This window comes from Hirundo rustica, chromosome 20, assembly GCF_015227805.2.
Source record: "Hirundo rustica isolate bHirRus1 chromosome 20, bHirRus1.pri.v3, whole genome shotgun sequence".
Taxonomy (NCBI): Eukaryota; Metazoa; Chordata; class Aves; order Passeriformes; family Hirundinidae; genus Hirundo; species Hirundo rustica.
In genome coordinates, this window is record NC_053469.1 from 10409378 (window position 1) to 10436133 (window position 26756).

Genomic DNA, 26756 nt, shown 5'->3' on the forward strand with positions numbered 1-26756 from the left:
CCGTACCCCTGCCCGTACCCCTGCCGTACCCTTGCCTGGATCCCTGCCCGTACCCCTGCCCGTACCCCTGCCGTTCCCCTGCCTGGACCCTGCCCGTACCTCTGCCTCCCCCCTGCCTGCACCACACTCCCACACGCCACCTGCTCCCTGCCTGCTCGCTGCCTGCACCTCTGCCTGCACCTCTGCCCTGCTCTGCCGGTACGTCTGCCTGCATTTCTGCCCATCCCCTGCCTGCTCTCTGCCTGCACTGTCCCCAAGCCGCGTGACTCTGGCCGTGGACGCGTGATGGCCATGGTGACAGACAGGACCCTGGCGATGGGGATGGCTCCCTAACCGTGGGGATAGTTCGGTCCCTGCCTGTCGGGATGGGTCGCACGTGGGTGGCTGTGGGGGCAGCTCTGCACCTTCCAGGTCCTTCCTGTTCCTGTCCCGAGCCCCGCTGCCATCCCGGTTCTGCCTGCAGCAGGACAGTGAGGGTCCTGCAGAGCCGGGTGACAGCAGGGTGAAGCAGGGTGACAGGGCAGGCTCGGCCCCTCACGGCGTTTGTGCCGCAGGTCGGGCAGGCCTGTCTGAGGCTCCCGGAGCTCAGCTGCTGCCTCGTCCCGGCGCCAGGCGCTCGCAGGCTCCGGGGACAGGGGCTGCCTGGGATCCGTCCCCTCGCTGATCTCCGCGGGCAGCGCAGCCCCCCCGCTCCCGGGCTGAGCTCGCCGGGCCGTGCCGCTCCTCCAGCAGCGAAATGGTTAATCCCGGATGCTCACCCCGGCTCTCCAGCCCCAGCCCCGCTGCCTCCCGGACGAGCGCTCTCCTGGGCAGGTTGCTGGTCCGGGGCCAAGGGGAGGGCCACGCCGGCGGGGCAGCCTTTGTCCCAGGAGCGGGCTCCCGGCTCCAGGTACGCGCCGGGTCCGCGGCGAGCGCGGCGGGGCCGGAGCAGCGGCCGGAGCCGACGGGGTGAGCCGGGGCCGTGCGGAGCGGGGCCGGGGGCTGGTGCCCCTCGATGGAGCTGGGCTGGGAGCGGGCCCTGGGCAACAGGGAGGGTGGTGCTGAGGAGAAACACGCTCCGTGGGCTGGTGGGGCAGGACGAGAGGGCTGGGGCGGCCGCTCGCACCGCGATGTGCCCAGATGCGGGGTGCAGAGGGGCACGCAGGGGACAGGGACCGGGCGTGGAGGGCACTGCCAAGCCCCAGCGCTGGTGGGAGGTGGGATGCAGGGAACTGCTCTGCCTGGCAAGGATGCTTCTGGCATCCACAGTCACCCTCTTAGAATCTTCAGAGCCCTTTCGGCTTTCAAATCCCAAACGTGCCCAGTGGGAAGTCAGCCCCCCACTGTCCTGAGCAACAGGCAGATCCAGCAGTGGCTCTGTGCCTTTTGCCCCAGTTTTGGAGACCCTGCTCCCTGTGCACGAGGGATGCTGCTAGTGAGGGATGTCCCGCAGGTGTTTGTCAAGCCCTTCGTCACGGCCAGCCCTACACAAACAGGTGCGGCCCCAGTCCAGCCCCTAGGCACAGCTGCAAACTTTGCACACCTGGAAATGGGCAGGCACTGTGCAGCGTCGTGCCTCCTCTGCAGCTCTGGAGGCATCAGCACCACCCTCCTGTCCTGCTGCTCTCTGGTCCTGCACGGGTGGTAGCAGGTGCTGGAGCTGGCCAGCCCCGGGATGCCGCAGAAAGCCTGGGCATATCAACCAGCTTCTCATAGTGTTTCCCACCCACTGGGCTCCCTTCCTGTGCCCATTTCCCACCCCCTCCTGCATGCAGCATGGTGCGATTTATCACCAATTCATTTCCTTCCATTTCAGTGCCTGGGACAGAATTTTCCAGGATGTAGGCTGGGCTGGGGACTTTTGCCATTGTTTGTTACTTGGAGCAGATGAATCACACCCCAACAGCACAGTTATATCTGGGCTACTTGCAGTTATATCTGCTGGGCTGGTAGGACTGCAGATAAGACAACTGGGGACACAGTTAAGTGGTTATCATGGTGGTGCTGGATTAATGATTGGAGTCTGAAATCTCTTTGAATCGATGATCACTTAAATGTCTCAAAGAGTTCTTTAATAATCACCTGTTTCTATGACAGGGATTTATCAGCTGATTCCATATGATCTCTTCTGGCCATAGCCAATGTAGAGGGAAGGCTCCTGGCTATAGACAAGGTCTGATAAGGGATTTTGGTGGCCCCATATCCCATGACATGGGCCCGAAGAACAGCTGCTCTTCATTGTTGTGCATTTCATGCCATGCAGGAGATTGCTCACCCTTCTTCATTGCCAGAGATGCTGACTCCAGAACAGGAATCAGCATCTCCTTTGACCTCGCCACAGGTCTTTCCACTGACCTGGGAAAAAGGCAGGAGAATTTCTCAGGGATTTTGTGCACTCACAGGAGAATTGTGTAGCCAAGTGACAGCTCCAGCTTCTACCCAGAACACTGGTGGGGTTAAACCCAGGGCTCTCAGGCCATCTGCAGTTTTCAGCTGGAGTGTGAAGCGAGGTCAGCCTGGCTCACAGCAGGCATCCTGCCTGTGTGGCTCATGGCATGGGGCAGGGCAGTGCAGGACAAGGAGGGAGAGCTGTGCATTTCAGAAAGCACATCTGGGCCAGCTGTGGGTGCTGAGCACATGGATATCTCAGCTGCCCTGTGCTGAAGCTGCCACAGAGAAACCAGACTCTTTGCTTTGCTACAATTTCTTAGGGGTGTCTGGGGGCTGTTTCTGCTGGGAGCTGAGCTCTGGACGGACAAGTGGGAAGTACTCCAGTCCCAAGGGCAATCGCTGTGGGCATGCCAGCCTGGCTATGGGCTGTGTGCCCAGATCGGCAGGAGCTTCCTGCCTCTGCCCTCTTGCCTGCCCTTGGGGCTGCAGGAGAGGTGTGAGGATCACAGCAGGCATGGACACTGCCCTGTGCATCTCTTACATGCTGTGGAATCAGCAAGAGCAGGGCCAGGCAGGAGACGCACAGCTGGAGATGTGTTTCTCTGCCTGGAGCAGAGAGGACCCTCTCAGGGACATTCTTGGCCTGCTGGGCAACTGATGTGACCTGGTTCCAAGTGTTGTGGGACAGGTTTTGAGGAGGCAGCATGTGGGTGCTGGAGAGATGTGGCTCTGTACCCCAGAGGGGATGGTCACACTGCCAGGCCACAATCCTGCTCCCAGCTTGAGACTCCTGCTAGCCACGGCTGGGCTTCTCCTACTGATGCTACTATGAAGAAAGATGCTGACTTGCCAGCCAGGCAACAGCTTGAGCAGGGCAGCGGGCTGGGGTCCAGGCACAGAGGGACCTGCTGCAGGTGAGAAGGCAGGGCTGAAAAAGCCGTGCTGAAAATCCTCCAAGGAGGGAGTGCTCAGCGTGGCAGTGTGTCCCAACCCTGAGGCTGCCAACAGCCCTACTGGAATGGGTCCAGAGAAGCCCACGGATGTTATCCTCTTCCATGCTAAGAGCAGCCATGCACCAGAGAATGGCTTCATTGTCGGAAAGGGGAAAGTCCCATGTCCATCCATGAGTGTGAGCTGGGGGCTGGGGCTGTCCTTGCAGGTTGGAGGAGGAATGGGCTCCAAAGCCAAGGCCATTGCCAGTCTCCTGGCAGCCACCTGTGTCTGCAGTGTCATCGCCCTCATTCTGAGCGTCGTGAATGTGAAGGATGTGTTTCTTCCCCCCAGCATCAAGGTAGGGCCCTCGGGAGGAGCACAGCTCTCACTTAGCTGCTGGCTACCTGTTGGGTGTTGGATTTTGCCCGGGTTTCAGGCAGGCCGTGCTGTTTGTCACCAACATGGGGACAAAGCCATGCACAGACTGGGTGGGTCTGGCTGAATTTGGTCACTGTGCCTTGCCCCACAGCAGATGCAGCTTTTTCATCCCAAAGCCAGCTCCAGGGGCTTGGGATGTATCCTTGTCCCCAACACATTTGGCGACTGCAGTGCCACCAGACTTTCTCTGTCCTGGTGACCACCACTCTTGTTTGGCCCCTCAAGGCTGCCCTGCCCACCGGGAGCTCTGATGGCTCCCCAGGAGCTTCTCTCGCTTGGCAGTGGGTGATGCTGCTCTGCACCCCTGACACCCCGTGTCCTCTCTGCCTCCCCAGTACGGTCTGGTGTTTGATGCTGGCTCCACACACACGTCCCTCTACATCTACCGGTGGCGGGCGGACAAGGAGAACGGCACGGGCATTGTCTCGCAGGTGGAGGCCTGCTCGGTGTCCGGTGAGTGCGCTGGGATCTGTCCTCCCTCTCCGTGCCCAGCTCACCTGGGGCTGGCCAGCCTTGGTGCCACCCTGCGTGCTGTTACGCACATCAAAGCTTATTCATGCCAGGTGTGATAAATGCTTATTTATTTATTGGGCATTTACAAGCACCCACGTGTTTATTCCTACTGCAAAAGTGCTGTCAGGCTTTGATGCAAGGCTGAGTCTCTCTAGAGGAAATGCCCAGGCTAGAGAACAGATCTAGGATCAGATAAATGGTCCATGGAGCTGGGCTGGGGCTGCAAAGGCCACTGGGCCAGGGCAGAGGTGCCTGGGCAGGGGCAAGAGGGGTCAGAGCTCACCTTGCCCTCATGTCCTGTTCAGCAGCGTTGCAGTTACTGGTTAACTGCAAAGGTCTGGCTGAGGGCAAAGTGTAACACAAAGAGTGCCTCAGCTACTGGCAGTCATCGAGTGCAAAGCTCCCGGGAAGATAAAGAGAGAGATTTCCACCCCAGAGCCTGTCCCTACCCACTGCAGGACCATGCAGGCTTATCAGACCCAGTGCCAGCCTCTAAAAATAGGGAGGCTGTGCAAGGGCAGCTCTGTGTGCCTATCAGCTCCACGTGCCCTTGCAGCAGGGTGCAGGAGATCCTACCTCTTCATCAGGAAAATGGGAAACAGTTGTGTTCATCCTCAGGTCCTGCAGGACAGACTGGCCATGGCCAGCACATTGGCCTCCCCAGGTCGGGGTGTGCTCAGCATCCGCAGCCACGCCCGCAGCCCTCCTGCTCTGCCCCGAGCAGGAGCTCCTGTGGCTCCCAGGGCACGTGGCCGTGGTAAAACTGCTGCCTCCTGGCAGGACATCACCGAGCACGGCTCAGGGCTGGACCTAGCAAGGTTGGGACTACCCAGGGCAAGCAACAAAAAAGCTCAGTGGGATTTCTGGGGGGATATATCCCCTGCTGTGCTGTCCCTCCGGGGTGGCACTGGGCTCTCTCGATCTCCGTTCCCTGTGGCAGGACCTGGCATCTCCAGCTACGCAGACAACCCCGCGGGGGCTGGCGCCAGCCTGAAGCCTTGCCTGGATAAGGCCATGAAGATCGTTCCCGGCCGAGCAGCAGCGGGACACCCCCCACGTACCTGGGGGCCACGGCCGGCATGCGGCTGCTGAGGTACCGGCACGGCCAGGCTGGCGCCTGGCGCCCTTCCTGGCGCTCCTGCACCGCGCCGGAGCCGGGGCTGGCACCGGGGCACAAGCCCCGGGCCACAGGGACGCTGCCCGGCCGGGCCGTGGGCATGGGCACAGCATCCCTGTCTGCGGTGCCGTGGGGTGTCCGGGGAGCCGCTGGCCGTGCCCAGGGCACACGCCCAGCCCTCTGCAGCCCCAGCCTGGCAGCAGCCCCAGAGGAGATGAGCCCCCTTTGCCAGACTGGCAGGAACTTTCCCAGTGCTCCGGCACAGGCTGCGGGCAGCGTTTTTAGGGAGATTCCCAAGGCCCCGGGTGGGGGATTTGGGGTTTGCAGGAGCCGCCTGCAGGCAGGGCAGCGCCGGGGAGATGTCTGGGAGCAGCTCCTGGGCAGGGCACAGCAGCCTCTCGCTGCCAGCCCGGCTCCCAGAGCTGCCAGGCAGGGTGTGCAGCACCTGAGGTGTTTGTGCCTTCGCTGGCAGGGAGGAGAACAGCAGCAAGGCCGAGCAGGTCTTGGCCGAGGTGTCCAAGGCCATTGGGGAGTACCCTGTGGATTTCCGCGGAGCTCGCATCCTGACGGGCAGCGAGGAGGGCTCCTTTGGCTGGATCACTGTCAACTACCTGCTGGAGACACTGGTCAAGGTGCAGCTCAGGGAGAGGGCAGGGGAGGGCCAGTGGGGAGAACGTCCCTGTCTGAGCTGCAGCCAGCTTTCCTTCTTTGCAGAGGAGGGAAGAATGGAGCTTTGGGGCACCGGTCACCCAACCAAATGTCCCCTGTGGTCGTGGGCTGCAGATTCAACCCCATTAATGTGAATAACAGCACCTTTGTGTCCAGCTCAGCCTGGCCCCGTGCTCTCGTGTGCTGACACACGGGTGGATTCTGGGATCCCAGGGATCTGGCAGCGGTATCAGCCTCCGGGAGACAGAGCTCCTTTTTCCCTGCTCCAAGTGCCTGGATGCCAGCAGATGGGCAGCAGCCAAGAGGCCAGGCCTCCGTGCTCCCTGGAAGTGTCTGTGGGTTGAGGAGGATGTGGGCAGGCAGGGGTCAAACTGGGAGCCAGGAGCACGTGGGAGATGCCTCTGGGGCTTCTGAGCCCAAAACCCCTTGGGGGAAGGGAGTGTGAGTGGGAGTGTGAGTGTGAGTGTGAGTGCCTGGAGTTCAGCCTAACCCTTGCTGTGTGTTGGGCCAGTTCTCATTTGCAGAGAGATGGGAACATCCGCAGGACACCGAGGTTCTGGGAGCTCTGGACCTCGGCGGTGCCTCGACGCAGATCACCTTCCAGCCCGGGGTCCCTGTGCAGGACAGGAACACGTCCGTGTTCTTCCGGCTGTACGGTGCCAACTACTCCCTGTACAGCCACAGCTACCTGTGCTACGGGCAGAGCCAGGCCCTGAAGATGCTGCTGGCAGCTCTGCACCAGGTGCCAGGGGCACGGGGGCAGCTCAGCCATCTCCCAGTGCCGTGGCACATCTCCCCCTGCAACACTGGGCGTGCCTGTGGGCAAAGAGTTGGGAATAGAAGAGGCTTGGATTTTATCGAGGGAAGCAAAAAAATCCCTCATTTGGGCGGGTGGTGGTGGTGGTTGCCAGCCAGGGCTCCCTTCTCCCCGCATCTTGACACGCAGCGGCGTTTTTGTAGTTTCTCAAGCCCAGCTGTATCTGTAGGTTTTTTGCTGACACCGTTCTCTTGCCCTTGCTCCACTTCTGCCCAGAGACAGGTTTCCCAGCAGCGCCCCTGCACAGCTGCCCTGGGACAGAACCAGAGCGCAGTGCTGTGGGAGGCAGGGATGCTGGGGGAGCTCACAGGTGGGATGCATCCAGTCCTGCTGGGGTGTAGGTGCTGCTCTTGGGGATGGGCTGTGGGAAGGGTCTCGGTGGCATCGCAGCCCCATTAATGGCTCTGTGTCTCTCCAGGCCGGCTCCAGCGCCCAGATCTCGCACCCCTGCTACCCGCGGGGGTATCAGGAGAACCTCACCGTGGCAGAGCTCTACAACAGCCCCTGTGTGCGTGCGCCAAGCTCGGCCAGCCCTGGCCTTGTCCTCACAGTGACGGGGACAGGGGACCCAGCCGCCTGTGTCACAGCCGTCCAGAGGCTCTTCAACTTCAGCTGCGGGGCGCAGTGGCCGTGCGGGTTCAATGGGGTCTATCAGCCCCCCGTGCGGGGACAGTTCTTCGTAAGCAGCCTCCGTCCTGTGCCTGGGGGAGGGTGAAGACATAGACTGGGAGTCTCCTCTGCCACTGATTGTGGAAAGGGGTGGGGAGAGAGGGATCCTCAGAGCTGGTTTTATCTACAAACTTCATCCATGCTTGGTGCTCTTCTATGCCTCCTGCCATGTTCCAGCCTTCCCGGAAGGAAATGGGAGCACCTTGTCTGAGCGAGCTCAGAGTGCAAGAGCAGCCCCCAGGGTTATCAGTCAGCTCTGAGACTTTCTGGTGGGCCATCAAGGGGGTGCCAGATGCAAAACCCTGTGAAATACGTGGGAATCTCTCCTGAGGTAAAAGGGCCTCCTGGGTCTTTTCTCAGGTGAGAAAGGAATTGTGGTTTTCACCATGTCCCCTTGTCCCCCCAGGCCTTCGCTGGGTTCTACTACACTTTCCACTTCTTGAACCTGACCCACCAGCAGTCTCTGAGTGAAGTCAACACCACAGTCCTGTCATTCTGCAGGAGGAACTGGATAGAGGTGAGAGCCCTGTGAAGGGCAGCCAGGAGCCTTGTACTTATTCTGTCCCAAATCTCTGCCCTTGGAGCATAAACCCTGCTGTTCCCTGAGCTAGGGATGGTTTCTGAGCATCTCTTTCATTCCCTGTTGCACTGTGTCCCCAACGGCCCCACAGCTGGTGGAGAGCTTCCCGCAGGATTTGAAGTACCTGCACACCTACTGCTCCGTGGCTGTTTACATCCTGACACTGCTGCTCAATGGCTACAAGTTCAATGAGCACACCTGGAGCAACATCCACTTCAGCAGGCAGGTAAACACGTGTGGGTAGCAGGAGAGGATGGACATGCTCAGGACCAGCATCTCCGGAGTCCTCTATGCTGGAAATGTGTCCGTTTCGTGGCTGCTCCCCAGGGATCCCAGGAGAGCTTTGCTCTCTCTTAGCTGCCCCCAAACCTCTGACCCAGCTCATGTCTCACTTTCCCTGTTGTGAATGTAACCAATTTTAAGGTGGACAGGTAAAAGCAGAGCAGGATTTGGCCACTTTGGTCTCTGATGTTGTTATCAGAGAGGTGATGGTGGCCCCATGACCACTTTGAACCAGAGTATGGCCTGGCCAGAATATTTCCAAGATGAGAGGAGACAGCCTCAAATTGTGCCAGGGAAACTTAGTTAGGTACTAGGAATATTTTTTTTCATGGAAAGGGTCAGGCTTTGGAACAGGCTGCCCAGGGCACTGGTAGAGTCACCATCCCAGGAATTGTTCAAACAACATGTGGATGTGGCACTTGAGGACATGGCTTAATGGTGAACATGGTGGCGATGCTGGGCTGATGGCTGGACTCAATGATCTGAAAGGTCTTTTCTTATTGATTTTACTTTATTGATTCTGCAGCCAAATTAGAAGGATTATGGGGGTGGAGGAAAGCTCAGATCCAAAATCACATGCAGGTCACAGAGACTTGCCTGGATTGGAACAGTCATCCATGTTCAGCTATCTCTTAGCCCTAGAGGAGGGGAGACAGGAAAGCTCTTTGTGCAACTTGCTGCTGGCAAGATCAGGTTCACCACAGCCTGGTGGCTGTGTGGAACAGCAGCTGGGAGAGCTCAGGGGAGAGATGCCCCTCAGCCCCTCACACCAAGCTGCTGGTGCCTGGGAGAGGTGCTTTTGGATGATGCCCTGTGCTGTCTCCCCTCAGGCAGCAAACACAGACATCGGGTGGACACTGGGCTTCATGCTGAACTTCACCAACATGATCCCTGCCGAGGCTCTGCAGCACGTCAAGGGCCACCAGCCTGGCCTGTGGGCAGGGGCTGTCTCCTTCCTCGTGCTGGCCATCGTGGCAGGCCTGGTAGCTGTTTTCCTACACTGTTTCTGGAAAACAAAGTAGCTCCCAGCCTCCTGCCTAGAGGCATCCTGACCACTAAACCAGGCAGGGAAGTGGTGCAGAAGAGGTGGAAAGTGAAGAATGAAGGCATTCGACCCATCTCCATTGCTCAGGAGATCTGACTGTCACATGTGTGAATGTGGAAGATGACAAAGGTGTCTTGATCTCTCTCCAAGAGGAAGACTCCTTTAATCCGACTGCCAAAAGCTGACTGAGACTTACTGGCTCAATGAAGCCAGAAAAATTCAAACGAGAAATAAAATCAGTTTTGTTTTTCAAATAAGAATGTCACTGCTCAGCCTAGCACAGTTTGCTTGGCATTCCCAGTCCTGCTGGGCTACTCTTCCAACAGCCCTGGGATGCAACTGGCAATGGAGAGCTGTGGTGGGCACCTAACTCTGAGCAGAGGGATGACATCATCTGTATCCTGCCCTGTGCAAAATGTGCAATATTTTTCTAGTATGTGACAGAATCTCTTCCCAAAGACACTGTCAGCTGTCTTTAAAAAGACTTACTGGCATATCTCAGCAGAAAAACACAAGTGGAAGTTGATTTAAGAGTTGCCAACTCTGGCTCAGGGTTTATTTTATATTCAAGTTACATAGCCAAGTTTTGTAAAGACACCAAATCCAGAACAGGTTCCAGCTCCAGGCACTTGAGTGTTTTGTTTAGATCAGCAGAGCCCAGCCCAGCCCAGCTGCAAGAACTGGACAGGGTTTCAGTCCTTGCAGCACCAGCCCAGCACTGCAATTCCCAGCCAACCCTTTCCCCAGGGCCTCCAGCGCTCCCCCACAGCCCAGAGCTGCGCTGAGCAGTGGGGATTGCCACAGCTGCCTCTTCTCTGTACTCCAAGATCCCACCTCAGCCTTAGGGCTTAGGAAAAGTCCCCAGAGCATCTGGCCAAGGAATGGTCAGGTCCATAGGCTATTTGCTATGGAAGATAGTGGTCCTAACTCATGGTGTTATCCCATAATCCCACTGCAAACTGGTTCCAAAAGCCTTTGGAAAGGGCAGCATCTCTGGCAGGTGGAGAAAAGGTTATGCCCCCTGCTCCCAGCCAGCCACCCTTGGCTCTGGGAGTGAGGCTCAGCCTTCCCAGCCTCAGCCTGAGCAACAAGGGAGAGGGGATGAAGACTTCCCAGCCAGAGGAATCTCTTCCTACCCAGCAGCCTGAGCTGCCACATGGACAGTTCCCACAGCCAAACCCCAGAGCCCTCTCCCTGCTCTCTGTTCTGCACAGAAACATCTTTGGCAGTGTAAGCACGAGGTAAAAATGCCAGGTCATGGAACAGGCTATAGGAAATGTCATCACTGCTGGAACTGACCCCATGGATCTGAGTGGGAGATATCCCCTGTCCAGGTATAGCAGAGCTCCTGGCGGTGCTGGCTGGGGCCCAAATGAACTGGGACCAGTGTCTCCCACCCCTGGGGGTGCAGTCAGGTGGGAAAAGGCTCCTGTTTGCTATAGGAAGGCAGCACCACAGCTCATCTGGGTGGCAAAGCATTTGGGGAAGATGCCAGTCTTGCCATTGCAGTGTCCTTCCAGCCAGTCCTCATTCACTGGAAAACATAAAGGAGCAGGAGTGAGCCCTGACCCATATGAGTGGGGTTAGTGAGAGTTTTCATGGCTGGAATTTAACTCTGGGCAAAACCCAGTGCAAGCCTGGAACTCCTGAGAATATGAACCTGAGACAGCACTAGTGAGGCCACATTTTCCCCAGTGTCTCCCCAGAGCAGACTCCAAAAGCCTGGCCCAGCAGCAGGACTGGAGAGCTACCTTCAGCGAGGATATCCAGCACATCTCCCTTGCTGAACTCCAGGTCTCCTGGTCCCTGTGCCAGGTAAGAGTGCTGAGCCAGCATCTGGTAGAGAACAGGTCTGCCCGAGTGGGAGTCCGAGTCCTGCAGGAAAAAGCCAGCGTGGAGGTTGCAAAGCAGAGACTGGAGCCCAGCCCAGCATAGACGTTGTCCTAGCCCACGTACCTGGCAGCAGAGTGTCAGCCTGCCCTCTGTCAGCTGCTGCCACACCTTCGCCAGCTCGTCCTGTCCTGACACTGTCCCTAGCTCTGTGCCATCCAGGAGCCTGTAGCTGCAAACGTTCATTAATGCTGAGCAAATCGCCTCCTTTAAAGCCAAACGTGGAGGCAAGCCCAGCCCTTTGCCACCCTCAGTCTTCACAGTCCCCTTTGCAGGCCACCTCTGAGCTTGTCCTCTTGCACAGTGACATGGGGCCACCCCACATGCTCAGTGGGCAGAAATGGCACTGTGGGGAGTGAAACTGTCACCTCTTCACACAGGAACTTGAGGGAAAGATCCTAAACTCTCCTGATGCCACTGTGTGTCCCAAGGGGTGTCACAATCAGGGAGACCTCACCCCAGGATCTTCTGCTCGAGTCCCAGATTGCTCTGCATTGATCCTTGTTACTGCACAGGCTGAGCCAAGTTGGACAAAATTCAATCTTTCGGCAGCTGCATCTACACAGAGTTTTTCCTTCTGTTCTTCCTTTTTCTTGACCAGGGTACAGTTTCCTAGGAAAGATCCTTTAGGCATCCAAGGCCCATAGAGTCACAGAGTCATAAAATGGTTTAGCTTGGAAGGGCCTTAAAGATAATTTAGTTTTAAACCCCTGCCATGGGCAGAGAATCTTATACTACACCAGGTTGCTCCAAGCCCCATCCAATCTGGCCTTGAACAGTTCCTGGGATGACGAATCCACAATCTCTGTGGGTAACCTGTGCCAGGGCCTTACCACTCTTATATTAAAGGATTTCTTCCTAATACCCCATCCAACCTTGCCCTGTGCCAGTTCGAAGCCATTCCCCTTGTCCTGTCACTCCAGCCCTCTCCGAGCCCTTTATGTACTGGGAGGGGACTACAAGAGGAACAGCATGTGCCTCCCCGTGGGGACCACGCTGCTGCCCTGCCCAAAGGCCACGCTCAGGTTTGCCCTCTGGAGGCAAACTGCGTGCTCACATCTTTGCTGGATCCGGGGCTTTGGGCCTAGACAAACGTTCCCAGAAGCAGCTGGACGCCCGTGTCCTGAGGGGAACGGCTGCTGCCCCATCACAGCCACAGCCCCGTACCTGAGCGTGCCCCGCTGTGCCTGCTGAGCCAGCCTGTCCCGCAGCAGGGCCCGCAGCGCCGGCAGGGCCGGGGCCTCGCGCGCCCGCAGCACCAGCGAGCACTCGCAGCGCAGCCGCAGCACCGCCGGCCGGGCCGCACCCGGGGACGCCTCCCCGCACCTCGGGGCCACCTGTGGGGAGACGGGGTCAGTCAAAGTGGAGAATCAGAGTATCTTGAGCTGGGAGGGACTCACAGGATCATCCAGCCCCTGTCCCTGCACAGACACCCCACCAATCCCACCCTGGGCATCCCTGGCAGCGCTGTCCAAAGGCTCCTGGAGCTCTGGCAGCCTCGGGGCCGTGCCCATTCCCTGGGGAGCCTGGGCAGTGCCCAGCACCCTCTGGGGGAAGAGCCCAGACTGACTATGAAGTTCATGGACTAAGAAGAACCACGACTGACTAACAAACCCAACTGACAATATATGGTCTTACACCAAGAGAGGTGACACAGACACAATCACTAATCTCTGTGCTGCCATGTGACAGTAGAACATCATCAAAATGCAGACCTGAATTTCAAAGGGGGAACTCTGGATTTGAAGCCTAACATGAAATGTTCCTCCTGTGACCAAGGAGTTCTGGTTTTGATTCTGATTTTACAGGTACCTGCTAAATCCAAAATTGTATGAGGAGGGCCCCAATTCCTCCAGCCAGCTGGAGAGGAGCAGTCATATTCCTCTGTTGTTTTGCCTTCTGGTTGAACTACACCTGAAAAAATTACTCCAAAAGCCCTAAAAAGAGGGGTGGCAGAGCTGACCTGCAGCTGGGGGACAGAGGTGGTGTCCCCAGAGGGCCATAGGAGTCATTTCAGGGCCATCACATGCAGGGGCTGGCAATGGCATGGAAGTGCCTCAGAGGACATTAACCAACAAGGCAAATTTGAATGAATTGTGCTATCCAACTGATCGGGACAGAAAATGGGACACAGGAAGAGGGAGGAAGGGACAGCAGGGTGTTCGAAGACAAGTGCCTCTTGCAAAGTGGGCTGTAAAGCATGGCACAAGAACTCTGATGCATTTGGTGCTCCTGTTGCCTTGGAGGGTGGCAACAGGCCAACCTTGGGCTGTCTCACAAAGCGGGATGGTCACAAACTGGGAGGAAAGACCACATGGGAGCCTCTCTTTAGAATGGAAAAGTGGTTAGAGAAAGGAGGTTTATTCCTAGTTATTTGGGAGCTGCTTAGGAATTTTGGGCAACAATCTTGCGCTTTTCCCAGCCCTGGTCTCCTGAGGCTGTGCCACTTCAGCCTGTGGAACACCTCACCTTGGAGTCCATGTGGGCACTGGCATCAATGGCAGAGGCATTTTCTTCCCCAGGAGGATCTGCAGAACAGCACAAAGGCAGGGGAACAGTCCTGCAGTCAGCAGAGACTGCAGCAGGGCCATCACCTCCTCACCCCCTCTAAAGAGTGGGGGTTGGGCACAGCTTCACCCACTGAGGCCCTTGCCCAGGGATTACCTGGCTTCTGCTTCAAGTGGAGACGGCTGGGAGGCACCTGGGCAGGAGGAAGGGGAATCCCAGTGCTGATTTTCTGCAACAGAACAGCATCAGAAAGGAAAGGACAGAAAGCACGGGAGCCTGGACAAGGCTGGTGTGTGACAGGCTGCAGGCAGCCACAGTTTTGTGGGTGTAACCCTAGGGAGAGCCCCAGGGAGAGCTGCTCATTGAAAAGTTGGATGAGGTGGAGTGCTCAGGCTCTTGTGGGCAGAGGTTTGGGGACAATTCCCTGTGCTGAGGGCTCTCCCGACTTGGGTTGGCTCACAGTGACACATCCATGGTGCAAACGCCCATGTGTGTACCAGGGATTCATTTGGAGGGGGAAAAATGACAATAAAAAAAAATCATAGCAACATCAAAACAACCATGTGCTTGAAAACTCTCTCACAGGAAACAGGGGGCTGAGCTGCACCTTTCCACACTGGGTTCAGATGGAAAATGATTGGGATAATATGTGGCTATGCCTATGGTGAAGATAGGAGATGAAGTTCTCCTGAGTCAAAGGGATTTTTCCTACTCCTAACTCTTCTGTTGTTCCCATCCAAGAGCACTTGGTCTTCAGTCAATAGTCTCACTATTGCATACTCTATGTTTCTCTTACAGAGTTGTCCCACCCTGTGATAATCTTACAGATAAATGTCCCAAATGTATGCCTTGGTCCCTCCCTCCCCCTGGATGCAAGGTTTCCAGCTCACCCATTTATCCATCCTTGAGGCAGGCTCCAGGAGAGAGCTCGGGATGTGCAGCTTCTGCAGAGGGACACAGAGCAGAGCAGGGTGAGAGAGGAGCCCAGCGACCCCAGCCCAACCCCAGCACTGCCTGTCACCCCTATGGCCACACAAAAGTGCCTGGGGGGCCGGGGTCACCCCCAGCCACCCAAGTGCCCAGTGCTCACAAACTGCTGGGCCAAATCCAAGGGTCCTTCTGCAGCTTCTCCTGCTGGGAGCAGAGCTGCTGCTGGAGTGGCTGCAGTGGAACAGGCCAAATCCCCTGCTCTCAAGACAGATGCTCAGGCAGAGAGCAGCAAGGATGCCCAGGGGTACCAGTCCAGCAGTATTTCTGTGTCTTCTAACAATCACTGCTGCTCACTTCAACCGAGCATTGCAATTTTTTGCTTACAATGCTTTCTTTCCTGTTGGGTCTATTGTTATTTTTTCTACATTGAATTTCACCTGGCACTTCACTGAGCAGTCAACCAGCACATCAAAATACTTGTGTAACTGTTCCTGTTAGCTTCCTGTTAGATGCTTTAGGCTCCTCCTACATCACTTAGGAATATGGTAAATGCTTCTGTCATGGAGGATTTGCTGTGGGGACATCCTTTCTTTTTAAAAATGAAAGTAAGAAAAACATGTTCATTTATACCCAACCTTTAGTCCTGTATTTTATTAGTCCTCAGAGCACTGGTTCTCACTGAGCACTGGCTCAAACACCTCACTGATTTATAATGGTCTTATGAAGAATCTTGTGACTTTTTTGAAAGAGAGGCAGGTAATACATTCACTGAACTTAATCCGGGTATACAATGGCTCTTTCAAAAACTGAAGTAGACAGGTGAGAAATGGCCTCTGCCAACAAAAGATTTCCCATGTTGTGTTTATCTGTTTCTATTCAGTTTGTTTAGACTACAGCTCTGTGGCATGCAGGAAGATGTCAGATTTGCTGGGCTCTCAGTCCTTAAGAATTCTCTAGAGCCCTTCATAAAACCTGCCTGTACAGCTGAAACCCTCCCCAAACCTTCCCAAAGTTCATTGAACAGAGGCCCTACAGACCAGGTAAGGACCAGCCCATCTCCTCAGCTCCGTTAGAGCTCTCAGGGGATAAATCCTGCTCTAAATGGTGGTCCTTGGTGAGGTCTGCAACTCCACAGTAGGATCCCCTATGGTGGAGAGTGCAAAAGCCACCCTTGTGGATCTACAGAGGTGAATGGCGGAGGCTGATGAGAGCCCAGTGTCAGGAAATCTGGAGGGTGTGGAAAGGACTTCCTGAGGACTGAGGCCAGGGAGCTGGGGCCAAACCCTGCCCATGGAGCTGTGTCCCTCCCCTGCTCGTGGAGAACCACACACAGGGCTGTGTCCCTTCCCTGCCCACGGAGCTGTGTCCCTCTCTTCCCACAGAGCTGTGTCCCTCCCCTGCCCATGGAGCTGTGTCTCTCCCCTGCCCAGGGGCTGTGTCCGTTCCCTGCCCACGGAGCTCTGTCCCTCCCTGCCCATGGAGCTGTGTCTCTCCCTGCACACAGAGCTGTGTCCCTTCCCTGCCCATGGAGCTGTGTCTCCCTGCCCATGGAGCTGTGTCCATTCCCTGCCCATGGAGCTGTGTCCCTCCCTGCCCACAGAGCTGTGTCCCTCCCCTGCCCATGGAGCTGTGTGCCCCCCTGCCCATGGAGCTGTGTGCCCCCCTGCCCAGGGGCTGTGTCCATTCCCTGCCCACGGAGCTCTGTCCCTCTCTGCCCACGGAGCTGTGTCTCTCCCTGCACACAGAGCTGTGTCCCTTCCCTGCCCATGGAGCTGTGTCCATTCCCTGCCCATGGAGCTGTGTCTCTCCCTGCCCATGGAGCTGTGTCCCTCCCCTGCCCATGGAACTGTGTCTCTCCCTGCCCATGGAGCTGTGTCCCTCCCCTGCCCATGGAGCTGTGTGCCCCCCCTTCCCATGGAGCTGTGTCCCTCCCCTGCCCAGGGGCTCGTGTCCCTCCCCTGCCCATGGAGCTGTGTCCCTCCCCTGCCCACGGAGCTGTGTCCATTCCCTGCCCATGGAGCTGTGTCCCTCCCCTGCCCATGGAACTGTGTCTCTCCCCTGCCCATGGAGCTGTGTCCATTCCCTGCCCATGGAGCTGTGTGCCTCCCCTGCCCATGGAGCTGTGTCCCTCCCCTGCCCACGGAGCTGTGTCCATTCCCTGCCCATGGAGCTGTGTCTCTCCCTGCACACGGAGCTGTGTCCCTTCCCTGCCCATGGAGCTGTGTCCCTCCCTGCCCATGGAGCTGTGTCTCTCCCTGCACACGGAGCTGTGTCCCTTCCCTGCACACGGAGCTGTGTCCCTCCCTGCCCATGGAGCTGTGTCCCTCCCCTGCCCACGGGCCCGTGTCCCTCACCTGCCCATCGTGGATGGCCGTGGCCCAGCCGTCTGCTGCTCTGCTCAGCACAAACACCAGGCTCCCGGCCGCCACCTCCGCCCCCGCCGGCTCCTCGGCGCGGTACCGGGACACCACTCGGTGGTAGCCGGACTCGGCATCCCTGCGGGCAGAGGAGAGCGCTGCACCGGCCTGAGGCGTGGGGGTTGATGGCTGAGCCACCACACTGCCCCGACCCCAAATGGCACGGGCTGTAAGGTGTGGGTGTTGGGAAATCGTGATTTCCACTGCTGCTCTTTGGTCCAGCTGGGAACAAAAGGGGCTTGGAAAACACTGATTTGCCAAATGCAGCTGAATTTTCATTGTTCTGGTAAACGCTGTCAAGATCAAAGCAATTATTCAACACAGCCTTGAAGAACTGCTGGTACAATATCACCAAAACGATTTACTTTCTTCGGGTTTGAACATGATTTTGGCTCAGGACATTAGGGCTTGTGAGTATTTGGAATTGTTCTGGGAATTAAGATAGGAAAGCTGAGCATCCTCTGCCACAGACCTGAGCAGGTACCACAGCCTCTGTCTTCTTCCATTCCCCAGGCATGCCACGATCCATGCCTGTCTCCCAAGACTATTGAATCAAGTCCTGCAAAGTGCCCAAAGGCTCTTGCAGAGATGCCAGGGACCTGCTGTGTCCTTTGCAGCCGCAGAAGCCTTTGTGTGTTTGTCATTCACTCCACCCTTGGCGAGAAGTGGGTGTGGACTCTTCACACAAAGACTCCGGAGAACAAAAGACTTTCTGAACAGTAGTGAGAGAAGGGTACGACCAAGGTGGAACTGAACACTCACCGCAGAGCATCGCCACTGGGTTCATAAAAGCCCTGTTTCTGTGGGAGAAACAACAGGATCTGTTTGTAACAGTGCCTCCTACAGCAGCAGTGCCACCTCACCTCCTGATTGTGCTATTTTGTCTTTACTCTTGACCCCATTTGTCATTCCACACCATCCAGAAAAAAGTCTGCTGCTCCACACCTTACCAGAATGTACCTTCTCTTCCTTCCCCTCCCTCTTTATCTCATCAGGAAGTAACACAATCTCTTCCCTCTCCCCTGGTTCCAAGGAACTCCCAGCACAGTGTGAGGCAGCCATACTCACACTGACACATTTACTGAAGTGATGAGCAGAGACAGGCTGAGCACAGCAAAGCACTGCTGTTTGGTGCTTTGGTAAAGAGCCAAAAATGCATCTTTAAAAGGCTGGAAATTCCCATCACTAAGTCCCTTACAGCCAGTAGGGAGCCTGGCTCTGAACATCCTCATGGATCCAGGCTGGTATTACAGTGGTTTTACCAAGAGTCCACTCTTCCCCTGATGGTTTGGATCTGAGCCCCTTTCTGGAGCTCCATGACAGTTCCATTCCTCCTCCTGTCCTGCTCACCTGAGGCCTGAGAGGCTCAAAGCCAATGTACTCATCGTTGGGAATGATGGATGAGATCACCTGTAGGAGAACAAAGCACTGAGTGAACCTAGGCTGGACGAAGAGACCCCCCAAACTTCATCCAAGATTATTTGCTCAGAGCCATTTCCTTCTGGAATCCCAAGGTCAGGCAAAATGTGGAGCTGTGCACACAGAGATTCCCAAGACAGATTCAACCATTTGTGTCCCAGGTTTTCAGTCTTTCCAAGGTTTCTTTAAAAGTATGTGAATTTATTACTTTATTTGTGTTGGAGCTTTCTGTTCTGACTGCACTGGTCACAGAAGGGGTCAGAGACATTCTCTGCTGCCTTGTATTAAGGGATATGACAAAGCATTTGCCCCCTGAGTGCCCACCTGTCCCCCTGGGAATGCAGGGCTGAGCAGCAGCATGCTGGGACAGCATGCCCCTCTTAAAAACATCACTGTCAGCAAAAGGGCAACCATGGGTACCCAGAGTACCTGCTCAGCCCTTTCAGACTTTACAGTGACCAAGATTGGGAAGGTATTTTAGTGCCAAAGTGCATTCTTTGGTAGAAGGGGTGGCAATTCTAACAGATTTTGGCTTCTGTGTCCCAATTGCCTGGACTGGCTGCAAACTCTACCCATCCTGCTCTGGGTCCCCGCACAGCACTGCTCTCTGGAGATGGCAGAGGTAAGATGTTTTTCTGCTGCTGTTAATCATGAAAATCACATGCCTGTTACCTTGGGTTTACCCAGGAAATCTTTTGAATCCAGCTGCTCAACCTCCTTCTTCCGTGGTCTGAAAAGTTCCCCAAGGGGAACCAGCATGGGCTCTAAAAACAAGTGGTCCTGTGGCGGGGAAAGCAGGTAAACGAAAAGCCATCAATTCACACTGAATGAAATATCAGAGCACTGAAAAACAAATACAGCTTAGGTGTGCAAGAGCAGCTCCAGGAAAACACTGGGGGCAAAAATTTTGGCTGTGAACTCGACAAAGGCCACTCAGGCTCCACAAAGCATGAGCAAACACAGAGCTGAGCAGCCCCTCCTCAGTGTGGAGGCAAGGACTGACATAGGGTGGGTGGGAAGGGGGGCAGTGCAGGAAGGCTCCTCAAACAAAATTTCCAAACAGCTTTTCTGTTTGACTTCAGATGTTTTCCGTTCAGCCACAGAGTAACATGCTAATAGCAGATATAAGTAAAACACTGGAAAAGCACAAATGTGATGCCAGAAGAGACGATCACATTAAAAACAAAGTACGAATCTCTTATAAAGTATGAAGGTAGCAAACTAATGAATCCTTCAGGAAGAGTAAATCATAGATCTGCAAATGTTTCCAGGTCATAAAGGAGTCTAACAGGAAACTTTTACTTAGAAACAGCCCTAGAAACACTTTCACACTCTACTTAAGCTCTAAAAGTGATTGACATTAATACCTGAGCTGCCACCAATTGTTTCTGAGTCCAAAGGGAGTAAAAAAAAAGCCAGCCAGTGCCATGAAAAGGGAGACTCTCCAGACCTGCACTTGTAGGGGTTCCGCACTTGAAACACTGCACAAGGCAACTGGTTTTGCAGGACAAGCTGAGCTCCTGAACATGAGGGACCAGGAAGCCACAGAGGTCATCCCCAAATTCTCCACTGTGGTGTTTCCGGGCACTGAAGCACCTGGGGGTGATGGAGTTCCTCGATCACCTGAAGCACTGGTTTGGCAGAGCATCATGTGCAAATGGCTTAGACTGTGCTAGCAGGTGGCCAAGCAGGTGGGTGGATGGCAGGAACATGCAGGTGTCAGGAACACTCAGACAACTTTTAGCTCATATCCCTGAGCTGAAGCCTGATGCACACACCCAGGAACCCACAGAGATGGTCTTACCTGCACCCGCTCAAGGGCCAGCTCCAGGACTGCTGTTCTTCTTTCAGGTCTCCACACAACAGCCTTCTCTAGGGTGACTCTGGCCTCCTGCCACTGCTGCAGGTGGCACTGCACTGCTGCAGTGCTGTACAGCACCTGGAGTGGGCACAGGAGGGACTCAGAGGGCCAGGACCAAGGGATACCCAACATAACCTCCTGAACTCAGCCAAGAAACAGTGACAGGCACTAAAACACCAAAAATTCAGCAACAGGAAAGGCACTCTGAGCAGCACAGCTGGGAAATTTCAGAATCAGAAAGGAAAAATAAAAGCTTGGGTGTGCTGGAGCTACTGGTCAAGGTGAGGAGAGACATGAGGACAGCAGGTGAAGACTCTGGTACCACACTGTTTAAATCTGATCCTTCCTACATCCAAAAGGCCAGGAAGCTTTTCTTGGGTTTCTTTCTGCATGTAACTAGGTAATGATTTTTGTAATCCTGACTCCCTGTCACTGAAAAATCACTTAACTGAAGCTATTTCATATTGCAGTGGGCTGTGAATGTGCAAATTGTCAGCTGTAGCTTGTCACCCTTCAGCAGCATGTCAGTCTGTTCCTGGGGAAGTGCAGGCTGTGGGAGTGTTGCAGACAGGGTGTTAGGGAGCTGTGGTCTATATTGAGAGTGGGAGAGCTGTCCCTGTCACTGGCCAGCACTCGGTGTGTGGGAAAGCTGCTGGCCCACAGGCAGAGCACTGTCAGACAGCTCCTTGTCTCCTGTGATAGGGTTATCAGCTGGGAATGGACATGTGTACTTGGCTGCATGCCCCGCTCAGGACAAGGCTGAAGCTCATAGGATGCTTTTCCTGCTTTTCCTTTACTCTTTAATCATGACAATAGAAGACTGGGAGTGTGGGGAATGGCAACCATGAACATGTACGGGAACTGCAGGGATGGGCCCTCTTGGGAGGCAAGGCAGCAGTTCTCGCTCAGTCAGAACTGTCACAGCCTTGCAAAAGGCAAATATTTCCGGGTTTTCAAACCATGCATGTATTTCTCACAAAAAGATCAGCTGTAGCACGTGAGAGGCCATGCATAGGGAAAGCTGATGGCACAGTTCTGCTGCAGGATGATGTTTGTGCATTTTGAAAAATGAGCTCCAAGTAAGAATGAGATACAACTGAATCAGGATGCTGATCCCAAGTCTGGAGGGCCAGCACAGTGCCAGCACATGTCCTGGTGATGACTGGAGTGAGGGGTCATATGTTCACAGCTGAAAGGCCCCAGCCGCCTTGGGACACTCCTGAGCCCCAGCCCTTTCCCAGGGAACTGCTCACTGCCACGAGGAGGCAGAACTGTGGCACTGAAGCTGTTAAAGTCAGGGAGGTTTGGGTAATACCACGGATGCCAAGGATAGCTTCCTCCTGCCAGATATAAGGTGCATGAAAATTGCCTGAGATGCTTGACTGGAGTTACACAATGACTCCTCACTCTCACGGAAGTAAGGAGTTAAATCCTCTTTACTGTATCTGCTTTTCAATCTGTGTGTGTAGACTGGGAGAAAACAATGAACCCTTCCAGTGAAGGACAGTTTCTAGGAATCCTTTACATATGACCAAATATGACAAAAATTTACAATCAGTTCAGCCTTTGGGCTTCCTTGAACAGGATTGGCAGGTTGGCTCTGTGTGACAGTAAGAGGCGCAGGATGAAGCATTACAAACACAGCCTGAGCACAGGGTGTAAGTTCAGGCACAGAGGGAATATTAAAATCAGTTGTTGCAGTTGGAAAGAGGCTTCATGCACCTGAATTTCCCCAAGCCTGCATTACGCATCAGGTTTGTACCCATCTGTCAATGTTTCAACCTCTTTCAGCTCTTAGATCTGAGGAGTTCACTAAATTTACATGTGTATTTACATGCAAGCAAGCGTAAATATTACACAGAATCCCAGACTATATATATGTTCTATAGAACAGGTTGCTCCAAGCCCCATGCAACCTGCCCTTGGACACTTCCAGGGATGGGGCAGCCACCACTTTGTTTTCATACAGAGAAGATAAAAATGCCTCAATACACAAATTCCTGTGCAACTGCTCGGAACAATTTTACTTTTCAAACTGCATAATTTGCTAAACTTTCCAGAGATTACATTGATTTACAACTTTTATGATTATGTTACTTTAAAAAAAGTGCAAGCAGAATATTTTTACTGTTCTAATGCACTTTCTTGAAAAAATCTTGGTTCACTCATGCCCGCTTCTGACACTCCCAACAGTGGGGAAGGATTGCTGAGCCAGGCTGCCTCTTACCTCCCAGGCATAGAGAATGTGCCTCAGCCCCAGCTGCTTGTAATCAATGAAGGGATTTTGTCTTAGGTGACTGAAGGCCATGTGATAGTCAGAGAGAGCTTCTTCATACCTGCAACGCAGAGGTGATACAAGAGACTGAGCCTAAAAAAGATGGAGACTGTTTAAGAAGTTTAAAAATCACACTAGCAAACAACACGTATTCTGCTCTGCAGCCTGTGCAAGGAGAGCTGCATCAGAGATGTGTTGTCTTTGTAAAGAACAAAGATTACCCACTGCTGGGAGCTCCCTGCCTGTCCCAGTGCATGTCTTGAGAGGATCGAGGGCTGGGCACCCGGCTGATGGGAACCAGGGAGGGCACACTCATGGCCAGAGTATCAGAACTGAGAAACCCAAAATTTAGAACCTCAACATTTAGAAATTGAGAGAACCTCTGAGGACAAGGAAGGAATTAGTCTGAATTTACACCAGCTATGCAACTGAAATCCATGCCGGTGCCCACTGAGGCTGCAAGCGGTGAAAGAAAGGGCCCAGGAAGGGCTGTGCAGTGGGCACCCAACCAAGAGAAGGTGCCCAGGTGGGTTTGGGTGGGTGGGAGCAGCTTCTGATGAAGAAAGGAGCCCTGGGGCACTGGAGGCCATCAGCTCTTTGGGTAGGAGACAGCTGCCAGCTCTAGTGCCCCTGAAGTTGGTGTCCTTGGGACACATTTGCTTCTGCTGGTGGTGAAGCAGCTCCAGAGAGCCCTGCCTAGGGCTCTACCAGGCACAGCCCCTTCACTAGAGAAGCCAGAACTGCTCAGTTTAACTCCCTCCCAGAAATAAAGTCAGGCATTTTGTGGAGATTAAGGTCTGGAAAATATAGGGAAAACAACAGGAAAGAAAATAACTAAGCTCAAAGGTAAGAGAAGATCTGTAAAATACTTCACCCAGCTCCCTGAAGAGGATGTCACTGGGATTAACTGGAAACAATGAGTAACCAATCCAATGACACTTCTGGAGCAATCTCAATATTTTGTCAGTGAGACTGAGATCAGGCCCCCAAAGTCTGCTGGCAGGAGAGTGTGCAGGCTGCATTTTTAGGAAGGCCAGTCTCATGTGAAGACACACCAAACAGCACAATTACATTTTTTTAACTTCCAAAGAAAATCTGAGTATGAATATGAAACAACATAACATTGTGGCAGCCTTGCATCCAGGAGTCTCTGTATGTAGGGGACAGCAATGCAGTGTGTCAGCCACCTCTGGGGCCCAGGAGTTGTTCAGCTCTTATCAGAGATAAGACTTGCTGACCTGTGACAGGGTTTCCAAGGCTAAAGCAGACCCTGTGAACCCTGTAAAGTTGCTGGAAGAAGTGAATTTTGGGATCAAAGAATCATTTAGGTTTAGGAATAAAGCAGGACTGAAAGCAGAGAACAAAGACTGCACTGGCTGTGCACCTCACTCACATTTCCAGCTGCAGGTGGACAAACCCTCTCTGGAAGTATCCCACAGCCAGGGAATTGTCCTTCTCAATGGTTTTATCGAATGCCTGAGGAGAAAAACATCAGCTGGGATCCATCCTGTCAGTGCCTGGGCACACACACTCAGCCAGCCACGTCCCAGCTGCCCTCACAGGGGCAATCCCTGGGCTCCTGTCCAGCTCCAAGGGGCCAGACACAGCTCTCAGTCATCTTTCAGGTCTTGGCTCTGTATGAACTGAGTCTCAGGCTTTTACCCCTCCTTGCTACAATGGACTGGACATAAATGAGCTGCATTGGCCATCCAGCTACTTAAAATGGGAAAATTGTAGCCTGAAGCAGAGCTGGCCAGGACAGTGGGAGCAGCGGGACTGGCCAGGCTGGGGAAGGCTAAGGAGGTGAAAGGGTGAGAGGCTTCCTACAATGGCCTCTAAGTCAGTAACTCTGCTTCAGTGCTCCAGCTAAATACAGGCAGTGCTTGCAAAGCTGGCAGCAGCTCATGGTTCAGCATGCTGGGAGAGCCAAGAAACCTCCTGAGGCAGCAGCAGGGGTGTGCTTCTTCCCTTCCCACTGCAGACACCTTGTGGGAATAACGACTGCTGAAAGTCCAGCTGCCCCTGACCCTGCCTGAACAGGAACAGCACTGCTGGTGAAAATGAGTCCCTGTCACCCCACACAAACTGTGCTGGAACGTCTGCCTCACTGGGCCATAAATGAAATAACAACAACCAACCGTTGATCCACACGGAAGTAGAGCTAAGCTTCTTCCCAGTCACTGCCCCTTGACTGGGGCTCAGAAGTCTCTCCTGAGCTCTCTCCCTCATCGCCATAGCACCACTGCCATGTGCTCCTTGTGTCCCAAACAGCCACTGCCCTGCTTAGGGCTCCATGGTGCTGCCCCAGCCCCTCCAGCACAGCCTCAGCTCCTCCTTGCACTGTTTGAGGAAAGGTTTGTCTGCATCCCCTCACTGGAGACGGATGGATGGATGGATGGATGGATGGATGGATGGATGGATGGATGGATGGATGGATGTGCAGACACGGCAGGTGTTGTCACAGAAAGGCTTTTCCTCAGACCACCTCTTCTCCTTTCCCAAGGCCAGTGGTTTTCCAACACAGCAGCTTTGTTCTGGCAGTCTCCGCTGCCAAGCAACATATTTTTACTTTCAAAATACACGCATCTCATGTCTAAACCCATGCCTACGGAATGGCTATTGAATAATCTTTTTCCTGCTTTGACTGAAAGCTTCCATAGATCTTAAATTTATTGAGGTCTTCACCTGGATTCAGGCAGGCTGAGCTTTAGAGGTGTGGTTTCCACATGATAATGAGCTAAGTTCACCTAAAGGACACGATTTTAACTGATTTAGCTTAGACAAAACTTAAAGTACATTGCCGGATGCAGTTTCTAGAATCTAATTTAAGTACTCTGTCTCTATTACCTTGTTTCAAAATGATTCTGTCCACTCATCCAGATTTTCAGAGTATTTTGAGAACCATGGAATCACTGAATCATTAAGGTCAGAAAAGGCCTCAGTGATCGAGTCCAGCTGTTAACCCAGCATCACAGAGTTCACCACTGAACCCCATCCTCAGCGGCCACATCCGCCTTTTTAACTTCAACCTTTTTCACTTTTCTACGATTCACTCTGCTAAAACCTTTTCCTCAAACCATTCACCCTTCAACAACCCCGCTCGCGTTCCCGCTGGACAAGCAGGACACAAAACGCTGGATTTCAAATCTAGTTCCAGCATCATTCCCTCCGCGACGGACCCGGGGGAGCCAAGTCGCCCGTCCCCGGGATCCCCCCGTTCCCCCGGAGCTCCCCGGCCCGCTCACCCTCAGGGCCGCCTCGGGCCGCCCGGCCAGCAGCTGCACGCAGCCCATGTTGAAGCAGATCCTGGCCGGAGGCTCCGCGATGTCGCCGAAGGTGTCCAGGGCAGCGTCCCAGTGCCCGCGGTCCGCCGCCCGCACGGCTTCGTGCCAGCGCCGCACCAGCTCCCGGTACGCCATGGCCGGGCCGCGGGGCCGCGGGGCTGAGGGGCTGAGGGGCTGCGGGCACCGGGGAACGGAGCCGCACCGGGGAACGGAGCCGCACCGGGGAACGGAGCCGCACCGGGGCCGCACCTGCGCCTCACCTGCCGGGGCGGGGAAGCGCGGCCACCTCTGCCCGCTCCGCTCCTCCCCTGGGCGGCGGGAGGAGACACTGAGCCCAGAATGGGACACGGACCCCAGAATGGGACATGGACCGGGAAGGGGGGGCACGGGCCCCGGAATGGGACACGGACGGCGGCAGGCGGCCGGACTCGGCGGGACAGACCGGTGAGGGCGACGGCCACACCTGAGCGGGGGGATGCTGCTCGCCAAGGGCACCAGAGGGCACCTGATCGGCCGCCAGAAGCGAGCCCACGGCCGGCGCTACCGCAGCCAAAATACCCTTTGGGGAACTTCTTTGAATAAAATATTTAATGTAAATTTAATATAGTAGAGATTCTCACGGCGGTGGAAGTGCGAGTTGACTACGGTAAGTACGGTAGGCATAGGCGGCGCCGTACTCTGGTAATTACGGTAGAGCCCTCGCGCTGCCGCGGGCGACATCGCCCCCTGGCGGCGGCGC

At 54.9% G+C, this 26756-nt stretch overlaps 2 protein-coding genes across 2 annotated transcripts; one reads left to right on the forward strand and one right to left on the reverse strand.

The window, feature by feature from the left end:
* Positions 1-84: 84 nt before the first annotated feature.
* Positions 85-9976, forward strand: LOC120761803 (ectonucleoside triphosphate diphosphohydrolase 8). The gene is given in 11 exon segments (XM_040083467.1): positions 85-198; positions 3530-3661; positions 4077-4194; positions 5195-5283; positions 5286-5347; positions 5844-6003; positions 6552-6782; positions 7276-7536; positions 7933-8043; positions 8198-8332; positions 9219-9976. Coding segments are annotated over 10 exon segments (1479 nt in total). The 5' UTR covers positions 85-198; positions 3530-3541; the 3' UTR covers positions 9411-9976.
* On the reverse strand, positions 9970-26152 carry NOXA1 (NADPH oxidase activator 1). The gene is made up of 15 exons (XM_040083466.1): positions 25979-26152; positions 24127-24209; positions 22686-22794; positions 20402-20536; positions 19270-19377; positions 18529-18588; positions 17941-17978; positions 17116-17257; positions 14722-14775; positions 13988-14060; positions 13793-13851; positions 12491-12660; positions 11390-11495; positions 11185-11308; positions 9970-10967 (listed from the first exon to the last, which is right to left on the reverse strand). The coding sequence occupies exons 1-15, from the start codon at positions 26150-26152 to the stop codon at positions 10870-10872; spliced, it is 1533 nt and encodes a 510-aa protein (XP_039939400.1). The 3' UTR covers positions 9970-10869.
* Between the last annotated feature and the right edge of the window lie 604 nt (positions 26153-26756).